The sequence below is a fragment of the Leptosomus discolor genome, chromosome 2 (genome assembly GCF_034619465.1).
Source record: "Leptosomus discolor isolate bLepDis1 chromosome 2, bLepDis1.hap2, whole genome shotgun sequence".
NCBI classification, from domain to species: Eukaryota; Metazoa; Chordata; class Aves; order Leptosomiformes; family Leptosomidae; genus Leptosomus; species Leptosomus discolor.
The window spans coordinates 86,260,709-86,280,579 of record NC_141392.1 but is presented as its reverse complement, the minus strand read 5'-3'; the positions used below and the strand labels follow the sequence as shown (position 1 = coordinate 86,280,579).

At 40.9% G+C, this 19,871-nt stretch overlaps 1 protein-coding gene across 1 annotated transcript in view; it reads right to left on the bottom strand.

The window, feature by feature from the left end:
- Positions 1 to 19,410, bottom strand: part of MDN1 (midasin AAA ATPase 1) — a 101,640-nt gene extending 82,230 nt beyond the window's left edge. Inside the window, exons 1-11 of the mRNA XM_086460460.1 lie at positions 19,312 to 19,410; positions 12,825 to 13,051; positions 11,978 to 12,202; positions 10,119 to 10,226; positions 9,847 to 10,039; positions 7,707 to 7,919; positions 6,276 to 6,407; positions 4,681 to 4,784; positions 2,905 to 3,019; positions 1,178 to 1,371; positions 71 to 152 (exon numbers count right to left, since the gene is read on the bottom strand). Of these exons, the coding sequence (XP_086316586.1) occupies positions 71 to 152; positions 1,178 to 1,371; positions 2,905 to 3,019; positions 4,681 to 4,784; positions 6,276 to 6,407; positions 7,707 to 7,919; positions 9,847 to 10,039; positions 10,119 to 10,226; positions 11,978 to 12,202; positions 12,825 to 13,051; positions 19,312 to 19,410 (1,692 nt within the window). The remainder of the gene's footprint in view (positions 1 to 70; positions 153 to 1,177; positions 1,372 to 2,904; positions 3,020 to 4,680; positions 4,785 to 6,275; positions 6,408 to 7,706; positions 7,920 to 9,846; positions 10,040 to 10,118; positions 10,227 to 11,977; positions 12,203 to 12,824; positions 13,052 to 19,311) is intronic.
- Between the last annotated feature and the right edge of the window lie 461 nt (positions 19,411 to 19,871).

The following is a 19,871-nucleotide window of genomic DNA, read 5'->3' as shown; positions in this document are numbered from 1 at the left end:
GAGTATTTCAAGATTTGTGAGACAATGCTAGAATTTGGTTAAGCAATTTCTGGATCAAGTCTTACCGCACCTCCTGAAAAATATTCACTGCTGTGGTTGAAGAACTACTGTCAAAGTTGTAAGCAATCCTGCTGCACCAGTTCAGCAAGTCTCTAAAGAGAAAAACGAAAGATTTAGAATCACAGAATCATTTGGTACGATCAAGCCAAAAAACACAGAACCTTCTTTCACATTCAGCTTAGGTCATTACAGCATCTTCTGGCAACTGCACGTTCAGCTGTTGTGCAAGTTGTACACAGGAAGACATATATAAAGACCAATGGTTTTCTTTCGGATACATTGCTCAGAAATAAGCGATACATACTCCATTAAACCATAAAGTAATTATGAAATTGAAAAAACTAAAAGCAGTAAGCTTTTCAACCAGAAAGGTATAAAACCCCTTATTTTTTCAAGATAATGATTCCTTAACAACAAAAATCTTCAGAAAGGCAAGAAAAGGAAACGCCTAATTCTAGAAAAACAAAATTAGTGGCATTCTTATGCTTCACAAAAATATTAGGCACTGCACACACCTAGTATTTACTGACTAATTCACAAATCACTAATTCCACACAAGCAGAATTGACATTTGGTATGAGAGGAAGAAATAATTGAACATCAAGCTGCATTTCACCACAAAAATTCTGAAATTAATAGTACACTGCAGATCTGGCCGTTTTCAGCCATCTGAAAGTCAGCATGCCATGTCTAATTATCTAGATAAGCAAACAGATACAATTGCTGAAAATGTTATCTACTAGCTATTATGAGAATATTATATAGTACATTTCAGTTCTTAACTCGAACTGATATTTTGTGTTAAAATGAATTGAAAAGCAATCCATATGGCTTGCTACCAACCCAGCACCACGTATGAAAAAACCTACACTTTTTCCTCAAAAAAAAAAAAAGCAAATAGGAAGGACTAAATTCAGATTGAGATTTTTAATAGATCTATTAATCAGTATTTTAAAATGAAAAATTGATTTTCCCCGTTTTTATGATATTTCAGTTTAATTATTCAAACTTTTATCACTATTTTCAAAGAATTAAGAAAAATAACAAAGATAAACCCTTCCATCTCTGCAGCTAGCTGACCAAATTTCCTTCTAATAAACATATAAGGAAAGACAACCTTAGAGAGAGTTCTCGTCCTTCCAGGTTTGGTTTCTTATTTTCTGATCTTGATTCTGATGAATCTTCTGGTATGTGCCTGGAGCCAGAAGCACTGCTTTCTGATGCCTGATACTTGTCTCCCGTAAGATGAATGTAAATGTCTAGCAAGTGATCAGTTACAAGAGCAAGGTTGGGGTATCTCCTTTGAAGAACCTGAAAAAAAATATAAAACAACCAACCAAACAAAAAAATCGTTAGCATCGGCAGGAAACCACCAGCCCCCCAAATTTTAATAGGATACACTTCAATAGATACTGAAGCTAGCAAGCTGCATAAAACTGCTCTTTTGAAATCTCTCATTTGAAGAAAATAAAACTTATTGTGACTTGTATGATATCAATTTGGATGCCAAAAGTGAATTTTGCCAACTCAACTCTACTCCAATTCTTTTAATACATTTGCACAAATACCAACAGGAAGACCGAAAGGTACATTCAACCCTACCTAAACTCAAATCATGATCATGCAGCTTTACAACTGACAACAAAAGTGCTTACCTCCTGTCCGTTTCATGAATGAATTTTTTTTGAGCATTCAAATTGTCTATTCACTGTGCTGACAGAGGCACATTAAGGGGCTAATTTTTCTTCTGTTATCTCCTTTCAGCTCAGTTCTCCCCACTAAGTCTTGCCAACAAAAGTTATTGCTTCCCAAAATAAGCTTTTCACAGATACAGGCCAGGAACACTGGTCCTACCCTGCCAGACTGATTTTAAGATTTTAACCAGAAGCACATGAGTCTATTTTCAAGACAATCAAGTAGGTGTTTTCTACCACCATCTCTTCTACTACTATAGAATCTCCCACTGTGTTTGATTTATATTTTTTGTGACTTGTGCTAAAAAGTTACAAAAAAGAACAGAAAGAACCTAGTGGTAAGTTTAGCACTGAAGCCTCCTTTTTTCTTAAGGTTTTAACAGCGAAGCTTTAGTTCAATATCAGTCCTTTCTGGAGGTCATCTTTTGACATCAGTTTGGCCAGATGGCTTTAAGGTCACCCACAACTCTGCTGGCTGCTGAACTAGTGAATGAATCCTACTGAAAAATTATCATCTTCATTCTAGAAAATTCAGAACTTTCTCCCCAACTCTTCTGCTAGATACAGCTCACCGCTCACTCTCTTTTCCCTCAGGCAAGGTTCTTTCAAAATCAGATCCTATTCTGAGCTCTGTATCACAAGGAGAATCTCTAGAGAACTCTATTTTCATTTAGGCCCTGGGTTCCTTTAATTTTTTGAAGGACTAACACAAAGCAAACACTCCCTAGAGATGCTAACGAAAGATGTTAATAGAAACAGTTACTTGTAACTGATAACTAACCAACTACCTTTTCATCTCAAAGCTTAGAAGTCAGAATTAGAGTAAACTCAATTTTCTTTTTTGACTTTTTCTCTCTGTTTTTAAATCTCTGTGGGCTACAAAATGGCAAAGTAATTTGATTCTTAGATCCATTCAAAGCAGAACTGTGTTTGCCAAGGCAAGTTACAGGAATCTTTCCCAATTCACTTCAAATTTTCCTGACAAACTCCCCCATTTACTTCAAAATCGGCAGGATAAATCTGAAATGATACAGGTCTATTGTGGAACTTGGGAGATAAAAATAAGGATTAAATTTGTTACTGAAAAACATTTATTGCCCTTAATCAAAACAATTATTCGCATGCCACAATAGAGCAAAATACACTATACCTCCTTGAGTTCTCCTTTGCTCATGTTATCCAGATGTATTTTGGTCCAGTATTTGTCCAAAAGAGCAGCGTGGCCGCTTTGCTGCCTGTACCAACCTCCGCCACAACTGAATATCCTAAATCAAAACAACATGAAGAAACAGAGCGTACTGTGTCTTGCTGAAGAATTCAGTATTTTCAGTGCATTCCTACGCAAAGAACACCTCACATACTGCTGCTACAGCATAATGTGCATGCACAGAACACACGCTGTTGGTCACTGGACTATCACATACCCTGCTTTGCCTATCTCTGCTTTTCAAATTATCTGTTCTTTTACCACAGTGGTTTTTTGCCCCTGTTGTGTAAAATCTCCTTAGATACTTGCAGAAGGGCGACTGACAATAAATTAAGTCTATCCGAAGCAACATACAGTGTCCTTTGAGAAGCCTGACAGAATTGGCCTGGGAAATAGCTTCCACAGATCCTAAAGGATCTGTCCTCTATTGCAGAGATGCAGAAAAAGCACCTCCAGTCCCTGTTCCCTCCACAGTCTTAACCGATTATTTTTCCTCATTCTTCAGGCTCACAATCCTTTCAATCATGTATTTTGTTCCATGGGTTTTTGTTTGTTTTGTGGTGTTAGTTTTTTTACCGTAAAAATAACTATGCAGCCATGTGTTATAACCACTGTGGAAGTAGCCTTGCACATGCAAAGCATTAGATACTGGGTTTATGGATTATTTTTTTGTTTCTGTGGTGGTTTTTTTGTTTGTTTTTGGTTAGTTTGTTGTGATTTTTTTTAAAAATAATATTCCACCGCTGGAAACTCCTACAGACTTATTGAATCTGCTCTAACTAGCCCAATGGAAACTATAATTTGCTGCTATACAAACTGTTGACCAAATATACAGAAGAAGAAAATCTTCAGAGGTGAGGCAATCAAAAGAGAGTTGAATCCAAAAGACTCAATTCCAGAAAAAATAGGTCAGATAAATCAAAGAAAAGAACAAATTTATGGAAGAAAGACAAAAGCAGGAAAATTTTTTAAAGGCTTTGAAGTAAACTGCAAAACATTTGAAAACCATGTAACCATTTCCCTTCTAGATGTCCTAACCTTTAATCTTGATGTAATATTATGTCTTAATACACAAGAAGACATTTTGACATCTGATCCATGAGCCATTATTACAGTGAAACCATCAGGGAGAGCACCTTAAAGCTTCTTCTGGTTAGAAAACATCACAAATGCCTATACTTAAACTTTCTCTTATTATAGATGCAGGGTTCAGTTAAAATTATTCAAGAAACTTAAAAAAATATCTTCCAGGGCACACATGTATACAACTACTCAGAGGTGGAATAAAAAAATCAAAACCCACAAAACTAATCGTTCAGTAGCCAGACTACCAACTACCCCAAGATCAGCAAAACTAAGAAATAGTTTACACAGGTACTGTTAAAACCAGCAAGTCGAGACACCTTGTGAATATCAATCACAAACCTTCCTCACGCAGCAATTGCTGAGAGTGGTACTTTGTTCTGGAGAGGGGTTGGTTCTGTAGGGTTCCCCCCAGCAAGTTTCATTCCTTCAGCCTTGTTGAAGTGACCTTTCTGTACAAAGACTGGATTCATCCAGTAGTAATATAAGCCTGCTCTAAAGTGATCACAACTTTTATGGCTTCTGTTGCTTGTTAACTGGAAATTCCTAAAATACTCCTGCCCAAGTACCTTGCACTTTCTGTTTGACTTAAAAATAGCATATCCATGCTCTTAACATTTAACTTTAGAAGCCCACCTCCTGGTTGCAAAAAACTGGAATCCTGACGCTACTTTTAAACAGTCACCACGACCAGGAATCAGCAACTCTCCTTTTTCCAAAAGGGGAATCAGCACGGAGATCTGGGGAAGAGAAGAAAATTTATAAAATAACCTTTTTCGTGAAACTGTAACAGACAGCACGCCCATCCACACTCCTTTCACACTTGACATGCTAAACCGCTTCCACTGAGCACCACTACGTTGTCAGCAACTGCCATTCCTGCAGATTGCACTTCCAAGTGATGCTAACAGGAATTGCAGAGTCCCTGGTAATTTTAATCAGCAGTGGAAGTCCCAGGTGTAAAGTTTATCTTCTGTCTTCTGTAACCAGATTTCATGATAACAAAATGGAAATGTCAGTCTTTACACTGCAAGTCCAAATCAAAACAATTTATTTTGAATTGCAAATTAATTACACTTACATGTCAGAAGCGTTATTTTCTTTATCTAACTGAACAAAGACGACCTGCATCTCAAAGATTCTCAAACATCAACATTTTGCAATGTATACCCTGCTACCCCCAGGACAATTTGGTATCTGTTTAAAGAATCTATCCTTCCATGCAGAAGGACAGTAATAATGGTGGAAGGAAAAAAGGGAAGCAAGACCACAACGATCACACAGCACAGAGGGAGGCAAGCATCGAGACTTTGATATGGAGAAACGAGACAGGATGCCTGCAGGGAGGACCTGAATAAAGGAAGAGATGAATGCAGGATACTACTCAGGGCATGCTTATGATGAGTGCAATGAGCTGAGTCCACTGAAGCAAATAAGTGCATGACCCTCTGGCAGTGAAAAACTGTAGTATATACAAGCAGTATTTCTTGGCTTTCTTATAAATTCCCTGTATTTCAGAAGCCTAGAAGCCAATAAACAAGCTGTCAGGTTATTTAGTCACACAAAGGATGCTTTGCAGAACAGATAAGAAAGAGAGCAACTATCTGCAGAATTTCCAGCAGGCCTATACCACAAGACATCTCTCTGGCATCATGCTGGCAGAAGACATGCCTTCAGCAGCCATTACTTCAAAAGGGAATGATGACAACTAACTAGTTGTTCTGGAGCTGAAAACAGGAGATCTGTTAAAACCTATACTGCTTAATGTAACAACACATGTTTAATATCCAAGCCAGAGGTAAGAAATGTGGAGGGAAAAAAAAAGAAAAAAGAAAAAAATCAGAACACAGACACACCCCAAACCACTAAAAAAAAAATCTTATTAACAGCACCACTCCAATCCAGCGGCGATATTCTGTGGTGTTTGGGGCCACATTTGTTTTCAAATATTAAAACATGATTTAAAAGACACATAGCTCGTTATCAGTGTCAATTCAAACCTTCAGAGTGAAATTTGGTATCCGTGGCAGTGTCATGACAACTCAAACGACGACAAAAACTAATAAAGCATCTAACACACAAACAAAGACAGACAGGGTAATTCTTCCTAACCCCCTTTAAAGGGGTAGTATTTTCATCACGCTGCTGCAGAACTCATAGTGGTTAGGCTCCAAAAATTGCTAGTATGAGCCTTAAGACCAGTACCTTACAGCAAACATGAACCCACATACCACATCCAGAGGAGCATAATCAATATCCTCCAGAAGGATCCAATGACCTTTGGTAACAGCTTGTGTCAAGGTTCCAGGTTGCCATACAAACTCCCCCGGTACATCTGTACAACGATACATACCAAGCAGCGTCTGTGATGGAAACAATCAGTAAATTAGAGACCTCTTCACTACATCCCTCAAAAACTCAGGGTAAAAACTTACAAGAATGACCAAAGTTGGTAAGTAAGTAACACTTGCTTAGCCTGCACATTACTAAACAATCCATCTGATAATCTGTGCCCAGCATTACACTTTTTTTAACTAAGAAAAAAAGTTTCACCCCTCCACATCTATAATAATCTAACTAAAAGACAGTAATTAAAATAAACCAGGTAATTGGAAGTGAATTTACAGAGCTGTCCCACCATAATTAACAAACAATCAACAGTGTAACATACAAAACTGTCCAGGGTTGCACTGACCTTTATTCTACATTTTTCAAAAGTCTGTGACTAAGCTAGTAAGAGAAATCGTAAAGCAAGTTATTCAAAGACACAAAACCAGTCAAGTGTTGCTTCTGTGTAAAGTTGTAGCTTCCACATTTAAGCATTCCTTAAATAACTAAGTGTATGGTTTCACTAGTACATATTTTGTACCTTGAACTTTATCACTTTTTCTTAATACGTCAGTCTTACTCATGTATATGAAAAGACACTTTTGTGGAGAACAGTTGTGAGATGGTGAAATCAGCTATTCTAGGCAAGTAAACAAGGTGCTTATGCATGCTAATAAAAACCTTCAGCTAGCACTTCTGGTAGACGCAAACCACCTTGGAAAACTAAATACAAATTGAGCCAAACAACACAAATCAATTCAAGCTCAAAAGTTATACAAGCAAAACCAGAAGAATGTGAAATTATCTTCACCTCTGGTTTTACCTATATAGGTAGAGCTAGATCACGACTACGTAAGTGCAAGTGTCCTCAACATCACAGGATCTTACTTCATCTCACCCTTACCACAGAAAAATGGGATTCAATTAAACTGACACTAGCTCACTTAAACTGAAATAAGTGTCCATGCAGTCTTTGTCATTTTAGAATCTTTTTCTTTTTCCAATACAAATCAAAATAGTTTTGGTTTGGTTTGGCTTTTTACACACAAAAAACCCAATAGGGCTCTTCCAAATAGAAAAATCCTGATAAAACTTAATTTGAATGTAACAGATACAGCACAGTTATGCACAGAACTGAAAACCTACTGAAGCTTAACTGCGATTTTTCTTCACATTTATTTATTCTCATCAATAGTAAGACTAACACTACAGAGTTTGGGGCTGTGGGGTCTTTGGGTAAAAAGTTAAGCACTACCTTATTAGAAAATTACGTCCATGCTTTAAGTAAAAAATGATGTCTGATCATTCAGCCATAAAATAACTTCATCAGTTACCTTACTATCCGTTTGATCCCCAAGCTGGACTTTCAAAATATGAGGAGGCTTTGTTCTTCCCGTAACAGCTGCTAAATATTCAATTAAAGAAGTTTTGCCACATCCTATTGGTCCTTCTAATAAAGCAGGACTCTGATACGCTACAGCAATAGCAAGGTTTTGAAGATTTGTGAAGGCAGATTCAACCAAAACAAAACGGCTGGTGATATTTTCCTGTTCAAACATAAAATTTGAGTTACTACACTGAAATGGTTACTTTTTTTACAGGTTGCAAAACACAGAACAATTAGGACTGTGAGTCTGACAATTAGAAAATTTCGGCCTGCAGATCTGTCAACACATATCAAATAAAATAAAGGATTCTAAAGCTGTATTTAATGACAGATAGTAAAGATAGATTTCATCAAAAACCTATTATAGGTGAAACACTTAATAAAGTGTATGTACAATTTGTTCCCAAAGAGAGTTCACACTAAGTTATCAGCGCAGGCATAGTAACTATTCAATCATAACACATGTCAATCAAATACAATTTGCAATATAAGTGAAATTAAGTCATCAGAATGGATCCAAATCACAGGACAAATCAAACAGCAGTTAGATTCAGATGACTCAAGCATGAATATTAACTGTTGTATTTACTTCTTTCTGCTCAAGCCAAAGTATAACATCATTAAACTCAGTGCATGAAAAAAAGAGGTAAATTCAGTAACATTTTTATTTTATTCAAAATGCAATTAGTGCAGTTTATTGAATGGTAATTGATCAATGCTACAGATAATCTCCAAATATTTTGACTCTCCTACAGTCACTTATATATCAGTATATGGCACAAAAATTAGTGCTTTCCTGCCAAAAGGCACAGGGAAAAGAAATCCGAGTACATACTGCACTGAAACAAGTGTCTTGTATTTAAGTCTGATCTTCTCTTCAGATACAGTTTCAGGCACTTCTCTGGTAACAATGCCAGTTTTTAAGAGTGCCTCCTTTCCCTCACAGTTTGCTCCTACCTCTTCATCAGACCTCCTCACCTGAAACTGGAACCTCCCCAGCACAACTGGAACTACACTGCATACCAGACTAGTGAAATACCCGTGGCTATTAAAAAAATAAAAGCATGCCTTTTGGGGAAGTTCTCCCTCACAGACATGAGTATCCTTTCAGCAACCCCATTTATAGCCTAGCCTAGCTTCAGTTGCAGCAGCAATGACACTGGCATGATAGTAAGAATCTCCTTAAACAGCTCTGAAGTTTCCTGTGCTGCAATGTATTTCAAACCACATCCTTGAATCCTATAAAAAAGCTAGAATACAGCAAATTCAACTACAGAAGTCAGGGGAGGTGGTAATTTGGGAAGAAATTCCTCTTTCCTTGCTTCTGCTACCCCAGAAATTCTGGACATCAGTAGTCTTCATTCATTTATTTGCCCTTCATTTGTAGATCAGTGTGATAAAATTAAACAGAAATACTCATCTAAGAGCTAAAACTGTACCTAAATAAGAAAAACAGTCAAGAATACTGGCTGCAGCTACAAAAAAAGAACATGAACAGTTCAAGATGAACAGCATCTCAAGAGAAAAAAGGTTAAATACTGTTTGCTCAAAAATGTATTTGCCTTTGATGGACTTCCTAAAACTGCATTACACTTCACTCAAGTGGAGAAAATAAGTCCTTTCTCACTTTCCCCTTTTTCTGCCTTCTAGAAGAGTAAGTAGCAGCCTTATTTTCTCTTTCTTTAAGAAGAGCTAAGAACATATTTGGAGAAAGGCTGTTTATAAGATGTCTGTATAGCACAAAAAACTACTTCATGCAGGTAAAAGCAACTGTGCCAGATCCTGGCTTTACTCAGCTATCACCCCAACTTAGACTGGAGATATTGTGAAAGGCTGAATATTCTTCTGTAGTATGTTTGTAAGAACCACTACATGAAGATAAAATGAATAGCACCGTTAGGCCCTTATTGCTTCATTCCACTGCAGAGCTTCTTTGCAACACTAGCTTACAGCACACATCAAGAAATCTAAAGATATACACATTGCCTGTAGCATCTCGGTACCTTTTAAGCAGGAAATAAAGTTAGGTCACTGCATTTAGGAATTCTTACTAAAAAAAGGTACAGACTTAACCCTGGGTTACATACCTGCTCTTCAGAAACAAGCTGCAGTCTAGGCAGCACAATACCACATACAGCCACTACATTTGCAGAGAGGTCGCCCGATACAATATGTCCTTGCGTATATTGCAGTTCTTTTTCATTTTGCCAAAATGAGGAGTCCGGATTGGCCAAAACAAGGGCTTGTTCCACATTCTGCAGCTGAGATTCTTCTAGTAGCCTGTGAAATCCATGTTTATTAACTCAACTGAAAGCCATCAACAAACACAAATGCTTTTCAAGATTTTAAAAGTTCTTACTTCAGCCTGAAATGTATTAGCTCCTCAGGATTAAATATCTTCTTCAGGAAAGATAATTTATGCTCATCATTCATGCACGTAACCAGAGCAAGACAGTTTGAAGTATACCTAAAAATTTTATTTAGAACAAAACATGTCAAAACATAGTCTTCACAAATGTAGTTTGACAACTGTCAGTTACAAACCAAAATATCCAGTTTGGAAAAACATGCAGAAACCTTCCTTCATATAAATTATTTCAGTGCTATGCTCAACATTCTTTAAGATTAGAAAAATATCTCAGAACCGAGAAAAGAAATTCTGTCATGGCATACTTTATCATTTGTACACCAACTAGCTAACCTTTCTCTGAAGGCCTAAATGATCAAAAGAAAATAGTAAAGGAGAGCACTTTCCCAAATAAATAAAGGTTAACATATAGACCCACAGAATGGTTTGGGTTGGAAGAGACTTCAAAGATCACTCAGCTGCAACCCCCCTGCAATGGGCAGGGACACCTTCCACTAGACCAGGTTACTCAAAGCCCCATCCAGCCTGGCCTTGAACGCTTCCAGGGATGAGGTTTTTGCCACCTCTCTGGGCAACCTGTGCCTCACCATCCTCACAGTAAAGAATTTTTTCCTAGTACATAATCTAAATCTACCCTCTTCCAGTTTGAAACCATTACCCCTCATCCTATCACTACACTCCCTGATCAAGAGACCCTCCCCACCTTTCCTGTAGGCCCCCTTTAGGTACTGGAAGGCCGCTGTAAGGTCTCCCTGAAGCCTTCTCTTCTCCAGGCTGAACCACCCCAACTCTCTCAGCCTGTCCTCATAGGGGAGGTGCTCCAGCCCCCTGATCATCTTTGTGGCCCTCCTCTGGACCTGCTCCAACAGGTCCAGTGTCAATGCAGCACTCCAGGTGGGGTCTCACCAGAGCAGAGCAGAGGGGCAGAATCACCCCCCTCAACCTGCTGGCCACACTTCTCTTGGTGCAGCCTAGGATGCAATTGGCCTTCTGGGCTGCGAGCGCACACTGCTGGATCATCTTCAGGTTTTTTATCCACCAGCACCCCCATGTCCTTTTCCACAGGGCTGCTCTCGATCCACTCATCACCCAGCCTGTATTTGTGCTTGGGATTGCCCCAGCCCAGGTGCAGGACCTTGCACTTGGCCTTGTTGAACTTCACGAGGATTGCACGGGCCCACCCCTCCAGCCTGTCAAGGTCCCTCTGGTGGCATCCCTTCCCTCAAGCATGTCAACTGCAGCACGCAGCTTGGTGTCATCGGCAAACTTGCTGAGGGCGCGCTTAATCCCACCATCCATGTCACCAACAAAGATGTTAAACAGCGTCATATGAGACAATGAAAATTAGGTTTTCTTTGCCCCATTTTTTCTTCTACTTCTACTATATCCCTTTCAAAATTCCTTTCTATTTCGTGCTATTTCTAAAATAACCCTAACACAATGACCTCAAGACTCAGTGCCAAAAGAAGTGAAAAACTCCCAAGTCCTGACTTCATTACTACATGAAGCTGTCTCGAAACAAAAGGACGTTTAATACAAATCACAAAACACTTTTCATTTATTATACCACTGTTTTTACCTTCCAAGAACAAAGTTGTCAATGAGCTTGGCAGGGGGGAAAGAAAAAAGTTGCTAGAAGAAGACTGGAAGATTAGCTAGCCTAAATTTCACTCTGTGACAGATCACTACAGCTTTCAAAAGATCTGGTAAGAAGCACAGGTACAGACACGATCGGTACAGATTTTTCCGGTATTATTTGAAGATTCTTTTCTACTTACACGTGGACTTTGTTAAATACAATTCAAGAAGATACATCTTTTCAGTGGAGATCTGGGGGGGGGTTAACTTACCAACGGACTAAGGTGTCATGACTCCTTAGGAGTGGAATACACACACTCCAGTCCCATAATTCCCGGAAAACTGATTGCTCCTTTTGTAAAAATCTATAGGCTGCCTCCATGAGGTCCCGTAACTTCATTCGCCTGCGCCCATATCGGACTGTGTTTGCATCTGAACTCTCCAGGAAAAGCCTCTGGAAAACTGGTGATGCGTTCTTAAAATATCTTAAAGCAAATCTTTATAAGAAAGAGAGAGATAGAGAAAGAAATGGAACACAGACATCTAAGAGGAAAGGAAAACAGCCACTAATAAAAATGTCAGGACAGAGGTCCTGAGACAGTAACTGATGATATAATGAGAACTAAGGCCTATATTTAACTTTGTCCACACTTGGGAAAGACAACCCCTTCAGCAATCATCTGACAATAGATACTTTACCTTATTAGAAATCATTACTTAATTATCGAGGGGAAACAGTACTGCCTTTGGCAAAATCTCTTCGATTGCTCCTCTTTACTGAAAAAGTGATACTGATTCCTACTTACGTAACTGTGTATTCTGCTGGCCTACAGGTCTAATCTTAAACGCAGATTCTTGGCTGTGAGCAATTTTCATGCCAGCTGTTTTGCTTTTCTTTAGTAATTAAGATGAATATCACGTTAGATCTCACAACACAATTTATTTTAAATAAGCTGTGTTTAAGGCTCGTGTTTTCTAAATAATTTTTTCGATTCAAAACACATTTGTTATTGTGGGAGACAATCCAAACTGTAACACCACCTCTCACCACCAGTGAACATTGACAAGTATATACCCCCGAAGTTCAAACGCTGCACAAAGAGACGTTACATTACTCACGGCAAAACATCAGGGTGGTCAGCAACCAGCTTGCTCATTGCTACACACAGCCTTTCATGACGATCATGGTTGATTTGGCCACCAGCTTTAATGGCTTCCGCATTTCTTTCCAACAAATCCAACAAGATGGGCCGAACTTGTCGGCCAATCAATACAGTACATTCTTTATCCAGTAATAACTGCGCTAAAGTATCAAGGATGCATTGCCGATCCTGCTGAGTCCAAATCTAGAGGAACGGAAAAGTAAGAGCAGGTTAAATGGGAAATGATTTTGACTTTTAATTTCAGACCACTGCAGGATTCACAGTGAATTTTACAGGAACAAATCTTTCAGAAAACAGAAAGCAGTCTAAAATTCCCAGTGGAAGTACTTACTTGACACAGCTCTCCATATTTAAAAAAAATGGGAAACAGAATAAGTGACATGCAGAATGACACACTAAATAGGAATTACAAAAAAGACTCCAATCCTAAATTATATTTTACAGTTGAAAGATAAAACAAATAACTTTTTATAATTTTAAAGAAAAAAAAAACGAGAAAATGTTGTAACTAACACATTGTTATAAGAATTCCCACTGATCAACAGCTCAGTCTCATGAGGGCCACGAAACATTTAAGAGAGTTCTCAGAAAAAAGTTTGAGTTGCATCATGTTCACTATCTCTTTTCAAAGCATTCAATCAATCATGATCACAGCCTTATTTCCATATTTCTGGTAACAGTTATAGTGAGCAATGCTCTTAAAAAGCAGCACGTATCTGCAGCTTTGAAGTTCAGATTTTTAATTTCTTACTTTCTCTAAAAAAATGGTCCTTTAGTGCAAAACATTAGGCTTTAGAACAGATGGAAAATATATTCACATCTCCTAGCCAAAAGAAAAAAAAAAAAAAAAAAAAAATTCACAAAAACCCCAGACCCCACCGCTCTCCTTCATGTCCCCTCCAACCTTCCTAACTTTGTTACTGAATAACAACCACCCATTTCTTGTGTCTTACGCTTAAATTTCTCTGGTCTTTGAACTCACGTTATTATCCAAGCATCTCCCAGCTTCCATGATGTTTAGCATATAACGCAGTATAAATAATTTTGGTTTGTGAAGATTCAGGATTATGAATTTGCACTGTAGTGGTTCTGCTCTTAACTCTGATGCTCCACTCTCCCCTCCCTTGCTGAGTGAACCCTTATCCTATCAAGACAACTTTATCTTTCTTGGCAGATAGTCATAAATACAGCTAGGCAAGGCAGCTTTCTGCACAAAACAAGCACTTACTAAACTCCTGCAGAAATATTCTGTGACTCAGGTAAACTTATGTTTTAGCAACACACGCAGCCAATTTCTGCTTCTCCTAGACTTTTGTTACTCAAGTAAAACCTGCTCCCGGGCCTGCAGATGGGATGGTTTCATTGTTACAAGACAAAAAGACTGCAGAGGTCCTACGTGTTGCCTTTGAAAGGGTGACCTCCTAAGGTCACACCACTGTTGACATAGTTCTAGAATACATGTATACTTGTTCAAGTTCCTTGGGTCTCCTTCTGAATTTTAAGAGACATTAATTCCCAACAGCAAGGAAGAAATCAGGGAAACTGCAGTAGATACACTACAAACAGCAAACCTACCACTTCATTTGCAAGCAGTTTCTTACACGCTTTGTGTTTACTTTGAGGGAACACGATATAAATTTATCTTCCTCTCACCTATCAGAGCAGCATCAAAACCAATTTCAAAAATGGATCAGAAGGTCTGAATTCATCTCGGAGCGAGCAAGACACTGCTCATTACAGGGGGATCAGATGTTGAGTGGCAAAATGATTGATAAGCTGTTCAAAGGCAGCATGGCTCAAAAGAATTGGAGACAAACTCCACTGTAAAGAATAAAAAGTACCTTCAGATTCCAAATCAGTTACACCTCTGGCTACCAAAACAAGACACAAAAGGGTGCTTAATTTATTAGCCAGAGCTTTTAATATCAAATAAAAGGAACAGTTAACAACAAAATAGTAAATAAATCATGTGACTGACTCAGTAAAACTCTGTAGTTACATGACTACTGTACAACAAATCCATTCCATTAGCAATTTTGTGAGAGCAAGTACTTTTTTAAATCATCGTGAGTAGCACCCTTAGGACATATAAAACTGTTCAAAAATCACAGTGGCAACATCCTCATTCTACAAGGAGACCATCCGTTTGATTTCACAGCCTTTCAGCGTCTAAATTAAAAATTTTATGGAAAAGACGACTACTGTCAGAGGGGTTTTTTAACTAAAGGTGGCTTTGTGAAATACCCGACTTTCCCAATCAGTAGCAAAGGACAGCTGATCTGAAAGTGTTTAATCCTAGTGTTCAAATCTGGGGTAGTAAATCTGTGCCTGTGGTTCCAAACACCTGCTTTAAGAAAGCATCACAAAAGGCCGTCCTTCAAAATACAGAATATATACAGACATTGTATGTTACTAATGAAAGAGACATTGAACAGAAGCACAGCTAGGAGTGAGGCCTGGAGTCAAACACGATCCCAGTCAGTCCTCTAGCAGCATGCTGCACACCTCCTTCCCAACCTGCACAGTCCATTTACCCAGTACTCACATGGGACAGAAATCTTTGTTAAGAACTGGCTTAATGCAAACCCCCAGGTTACTAAGAGAAGGTATCACAGCAAGGAACAATCTGGGCTCACAGGAAAGTCCCATTTCTGATCGCAGCTCACAGGTGTTTCCACAGAACATTACATCACATGGAGATTTAACAATGGGATAAAGAGTGGGAGGGCACAAGGGTCTCGCATAGGAAATCCTCCTTTCCCTCAGGAACACGTGTTCTCAGCTCCGCTCCCTCACACAACAGCTCTACGGCTGTTGTGACCGTGCAACAATCAATTTGGCAAGACGATCCAAATTAATCCTTCTTCCAAAGTGTTCCAGTGCGTGGGAAAGTTGAACGGATTTTCCACATCAGCACGCTCACTAGGTTGAGGGTAAGAGAAGCAACAGAAAGGTGTGGCTTGGCCTCAGGAATAGGCAAAAAGAAAACAGAGCAGGAGCACTCTTTTTGGCAGCTGTCCAGTTCAGTAAGATAGAGAAAACATGAGCCTGCTCCTCTTATAGGCCACACACTTCAAGAAAAAAAAATTTAAAAGGCACAAGGCTATGCAGTCTCACAAGGAGAACAAGATAGCTCCAACTACCTGCAGAACAAGCTAAAAATTCCTACACCTCCTCCAGCACATCGTATTTGATAGAGTAGGACAGACCGCTCCTTCAAGGACTGCAAGAACGTTCTCTTTGACTTTGTATGAGTGTATTTATTAACATACAGTCTCCCAAAAATCACAGCTCTTCAAAAACTAGAAGGAGATGAGAAAACACTCCAGGATGGAAGCAAAAGCGCGACATACGTTCCCTTATTTATAATGCTACATGATGTAAAGCCTAATTAATCTTTCAAATAAAAAGCTGAAGTCATATTTTAGGGGGGGGGCGGGGAAATGTCTGCCTTAGTTGCCAGGACATCAGGACATTTTTCTGACAGCCAATGAGTAGCTGGATGAATTTGGGACAGCTAGGTCACCTCTTTCTTCCTACATTTATTTTAAAAAAAGGAATAAAGGCACTTCTCAACATCAAATGCTAAGACTGAAGGGCTATAAATAAGACCTTGGAGTTATTATTAAAACAATTTTCACTGCTACACGGAAAAATGAAAGGCGAAATGAAGGATGGCAAGCTAAAACACCAACAGAGGAGAACAGGAGCTCCAGAATGGCATGCTCGAGATCTCCAGTTCACTTAAGATGATTCCATAGACTAAATAAAGCCAATATCCAAAAAGGTCAGGTTTTTTGATTTACATCTTTCCATGTATGTACAGGGGCAGATGTGAAGGGCAGACACGAATAAGGATATTTTTGCACTGATATTCCATTCCTATTAGCATTGTAACCCTCACATTAATGAACTTCTCTATTGAAATTACATCATCACAGGGAGCCAAAATACATGCATTTGCACAAAATCTGCATTCGGAATTCTATGCAGGAAGACCTTCCGATTCAAACAGACCTTTGATAATACACAGAAGCAAAAGCACATTCCAGCAGTTTGTGGAGCCCTGCTGCTTATACAGTTTGCTTAAATTATCCACAAAATAGAAAGGCAGGAAACAAAGCCTCTTTTCTAGAGCTTTTCATCCAATTTTCCTCATAAAGAACACACAAATTTGTTGCACCTTTGCAGAGTTAACGGTACACAAATACTCTACAGAGAAGGCGTTATTTCTGTTATATACTGAAGTACAGGGAACGAGATCTTCCATCACCACATAAATGGTGCCTCACTACAAATCTTACTCAGCAGTTGGGGGCAAGTCCCATTCCACTACGGACTGCTGAAGAAAAAAGTCACCGGAAGGATGCCGTGAAGCTGCAGAGCAAAGGGAGATGCAGATTTCCAGAACACATGCTTCCCAAGTTACGTACAATGCAACTGGTAGGAAATCACGTACAATCAGTGGAGCCAGCGGCTGTTTAGTGGCAAGATAAGCCTAACATACTCCCAGATCTGCAGCTTCCAAGCTTGAATAGCAATCAGTTTTGAAAGCAAAGTGTCATTGTTCATCAATGTGCTGTTCCAGACTCTCTGTATACAATCACTCTTTAATAATTTCCACCTAGCAAGACTTTTCGTCCTGGTTTTGTCCGGGATAGAGTCAATTTTCTTCCTAGTAGCTGGCACTACGCCGTGTTTTGGATTTACTGTGAGAATAGTGTGGATAACACACCGATGTTTTAGTTGTTGCTAAGTAGCACTTACCCCAAGTTAAGGATTTTTCAGTTTCCCATGCTCTGCCAGCGAGCAGGTGCACAAGAAGCTGGGAGGGAACATGGCCAGGACAGCTGACCCGAACTGGCCAAAGGGATATTCCATAGCATAGACCGCCACGCTCAGTATATAAACTGGGGGGAGCTGGCTGGGAGGGGCCAGCTGCTGCTCAGGCATCGTCAGTGGGTGGGAGCAACGGCAGTGTGCATCACTTGGCTTTTCTTGGGCTTTATTTCTCTCTCTGTTACATTCCTTTTCATTACTATTATTGGATTCGCTTTAGTTAAAGTGTTCTTATCTCAACCCATGAGTTTCACCTTTTTTTTCCCTGATTCTCCTCTGCATCCCACTGGGAGGGGAAAGGAGTGAGCGACTGGCTGTGTGGTGCTTAGTTCTAGATGGGGTTAAACCATGACACTTTTAAACCTGAAGTATATCTCAAAAGAATCGCCAGAAGGGAAAGGGCACAGTCTCTTTCCCAGTCTCAGATCTCAGTGACTCACTTCTGGTTCACTGCTCCATCTGTCTCTAGATCACATACCCACAATCACCCCCAGCTCTATTTCTCAGCTGTTTCTTCCTCTTGAATAGCAGCTCTTCATCGCTGCTTCCCACCAATTAGTATCAACTCTCCAACACAGCAATATATATCCATGTCAATTTTACTTTGATCCTATGATGTGTAGCGACAGAAGAAAAAGCCATCTGTCTACCAACAGAGAACCTTGACTACCAGCATGAAAGCCTTCCCCAGCCATAACTGAATCTAATTCAGACTGAAAGCCAATATTCTGAAAAACATGATGATTTAGACTTTTCATCTTCAAACAACTGGGACATTTCCTACCTACACACTCAAACAGAAACGTGGATTTTGACGCCCAAAGTGTGTTCAAAACTTAGGAGCTTCAAAAGCTCTATCATGAAAAGTATTAATAAAATAACATCTGATGTGCTGACACCCTGTTATTAAGTGTCTCCAAGTATTTCAGAGACAGAAATGAGCTGGGCCTCGACTCTCCTAGAAGGCAGGTGTGCTTTTCACAGTTCAGGCAGCCAAAGCATCAAACCAGTGAAAACAGGAACGTCTTTCCAGCACCACTATGATTAGAAAAAGGAAGCAAACCCTACAGAATCCAGTGCTCTGCCTTTTCACCCCACACGCTGTTTTTACGACAACTAAAGAAAACATGCAAATAGCATCAGGGCAACGTGCTGCAGCTAAGGGACTAGATGCTGTCTCAGTGCTTGCTAACAACATGCCATCTCCCGCCATCGTGCTTTCAGAGTCACCTGAAGGGACGTGGAAGGCACTTAAGATTTTAACTGCGGGTCCAAATCCCTCCTCAAGGAAGCGCAATAGGAGGGTACCAAGGGGCAGGAGAGGACGTACTTCGCAGGACTCCACTCGCACAGCCCTGAAAGGGGCGGGGAAGGGAAGGAACCGCCGCACACCGAAAGAGACCGACCGAGCGAGCGGAGCGGCTCCCGAGGACGAGGGGGCGGGAGGGGCGGCGCGGGCAGCAGACAAAGCTGCCGGGAGGAGATGGCGGCGCGGGGCTCGGGGGGGGTGTGAAGCAGCGCGGTGCCTCCCCTCCCCTCCCTGGCGGCCCCTGCGAGACCCACCCGGAGGGCGGGCGCCGCCGAGCCCCTCGCCGCCCGCTTACCTGCTTCGCCAGGAACCTGCTCAGCTCCGCGCTGCTCTTCTCGTTCCTCCGCGCCACCAGCTGCAGCGGCTCCGCCAGGCGGACGCGCAGCTCCGCCATCCTCCTGCCCCGCGGCGGGGCGGGGAGCGCCGGCAGCACCGACCGCGCGGCACGTGGGGCGCGGGGCAGACGCGCAGCACCAGCTTCCGCTTCGCCGGCGCCGTCACCCGCCCGCGACGTCGCGGGCAAAGGAAAGGGCGGGCTCTGCCCGCCCCTTACATGACGGCGCCCGCGCTAAACTACAGCTCCCGGCATGCAGCGCGCCGCGCCTGCGCACGGCCGCCAGGCGCCTGGTGCATGCCGGGAGTTGTAGTCCCCCAGGAGCCGCCCTGCCGCGGAGCACTCTACTGGCCGCGGGCGGCCGTCTGGGAGCGGAGCGAGTCTCCCCCGGTTTCTGACGGCGCTGGCCTGTGCGGGGCCGCGTTTGCTGCGTCCCCGTCTTGCCCTGCTCGCCGCAGAGCTGACCGCGGCTGCAGGACGCGCGAGCCACGGCGCTTGCCCCGAGGCCTTTCCAGTGCAGG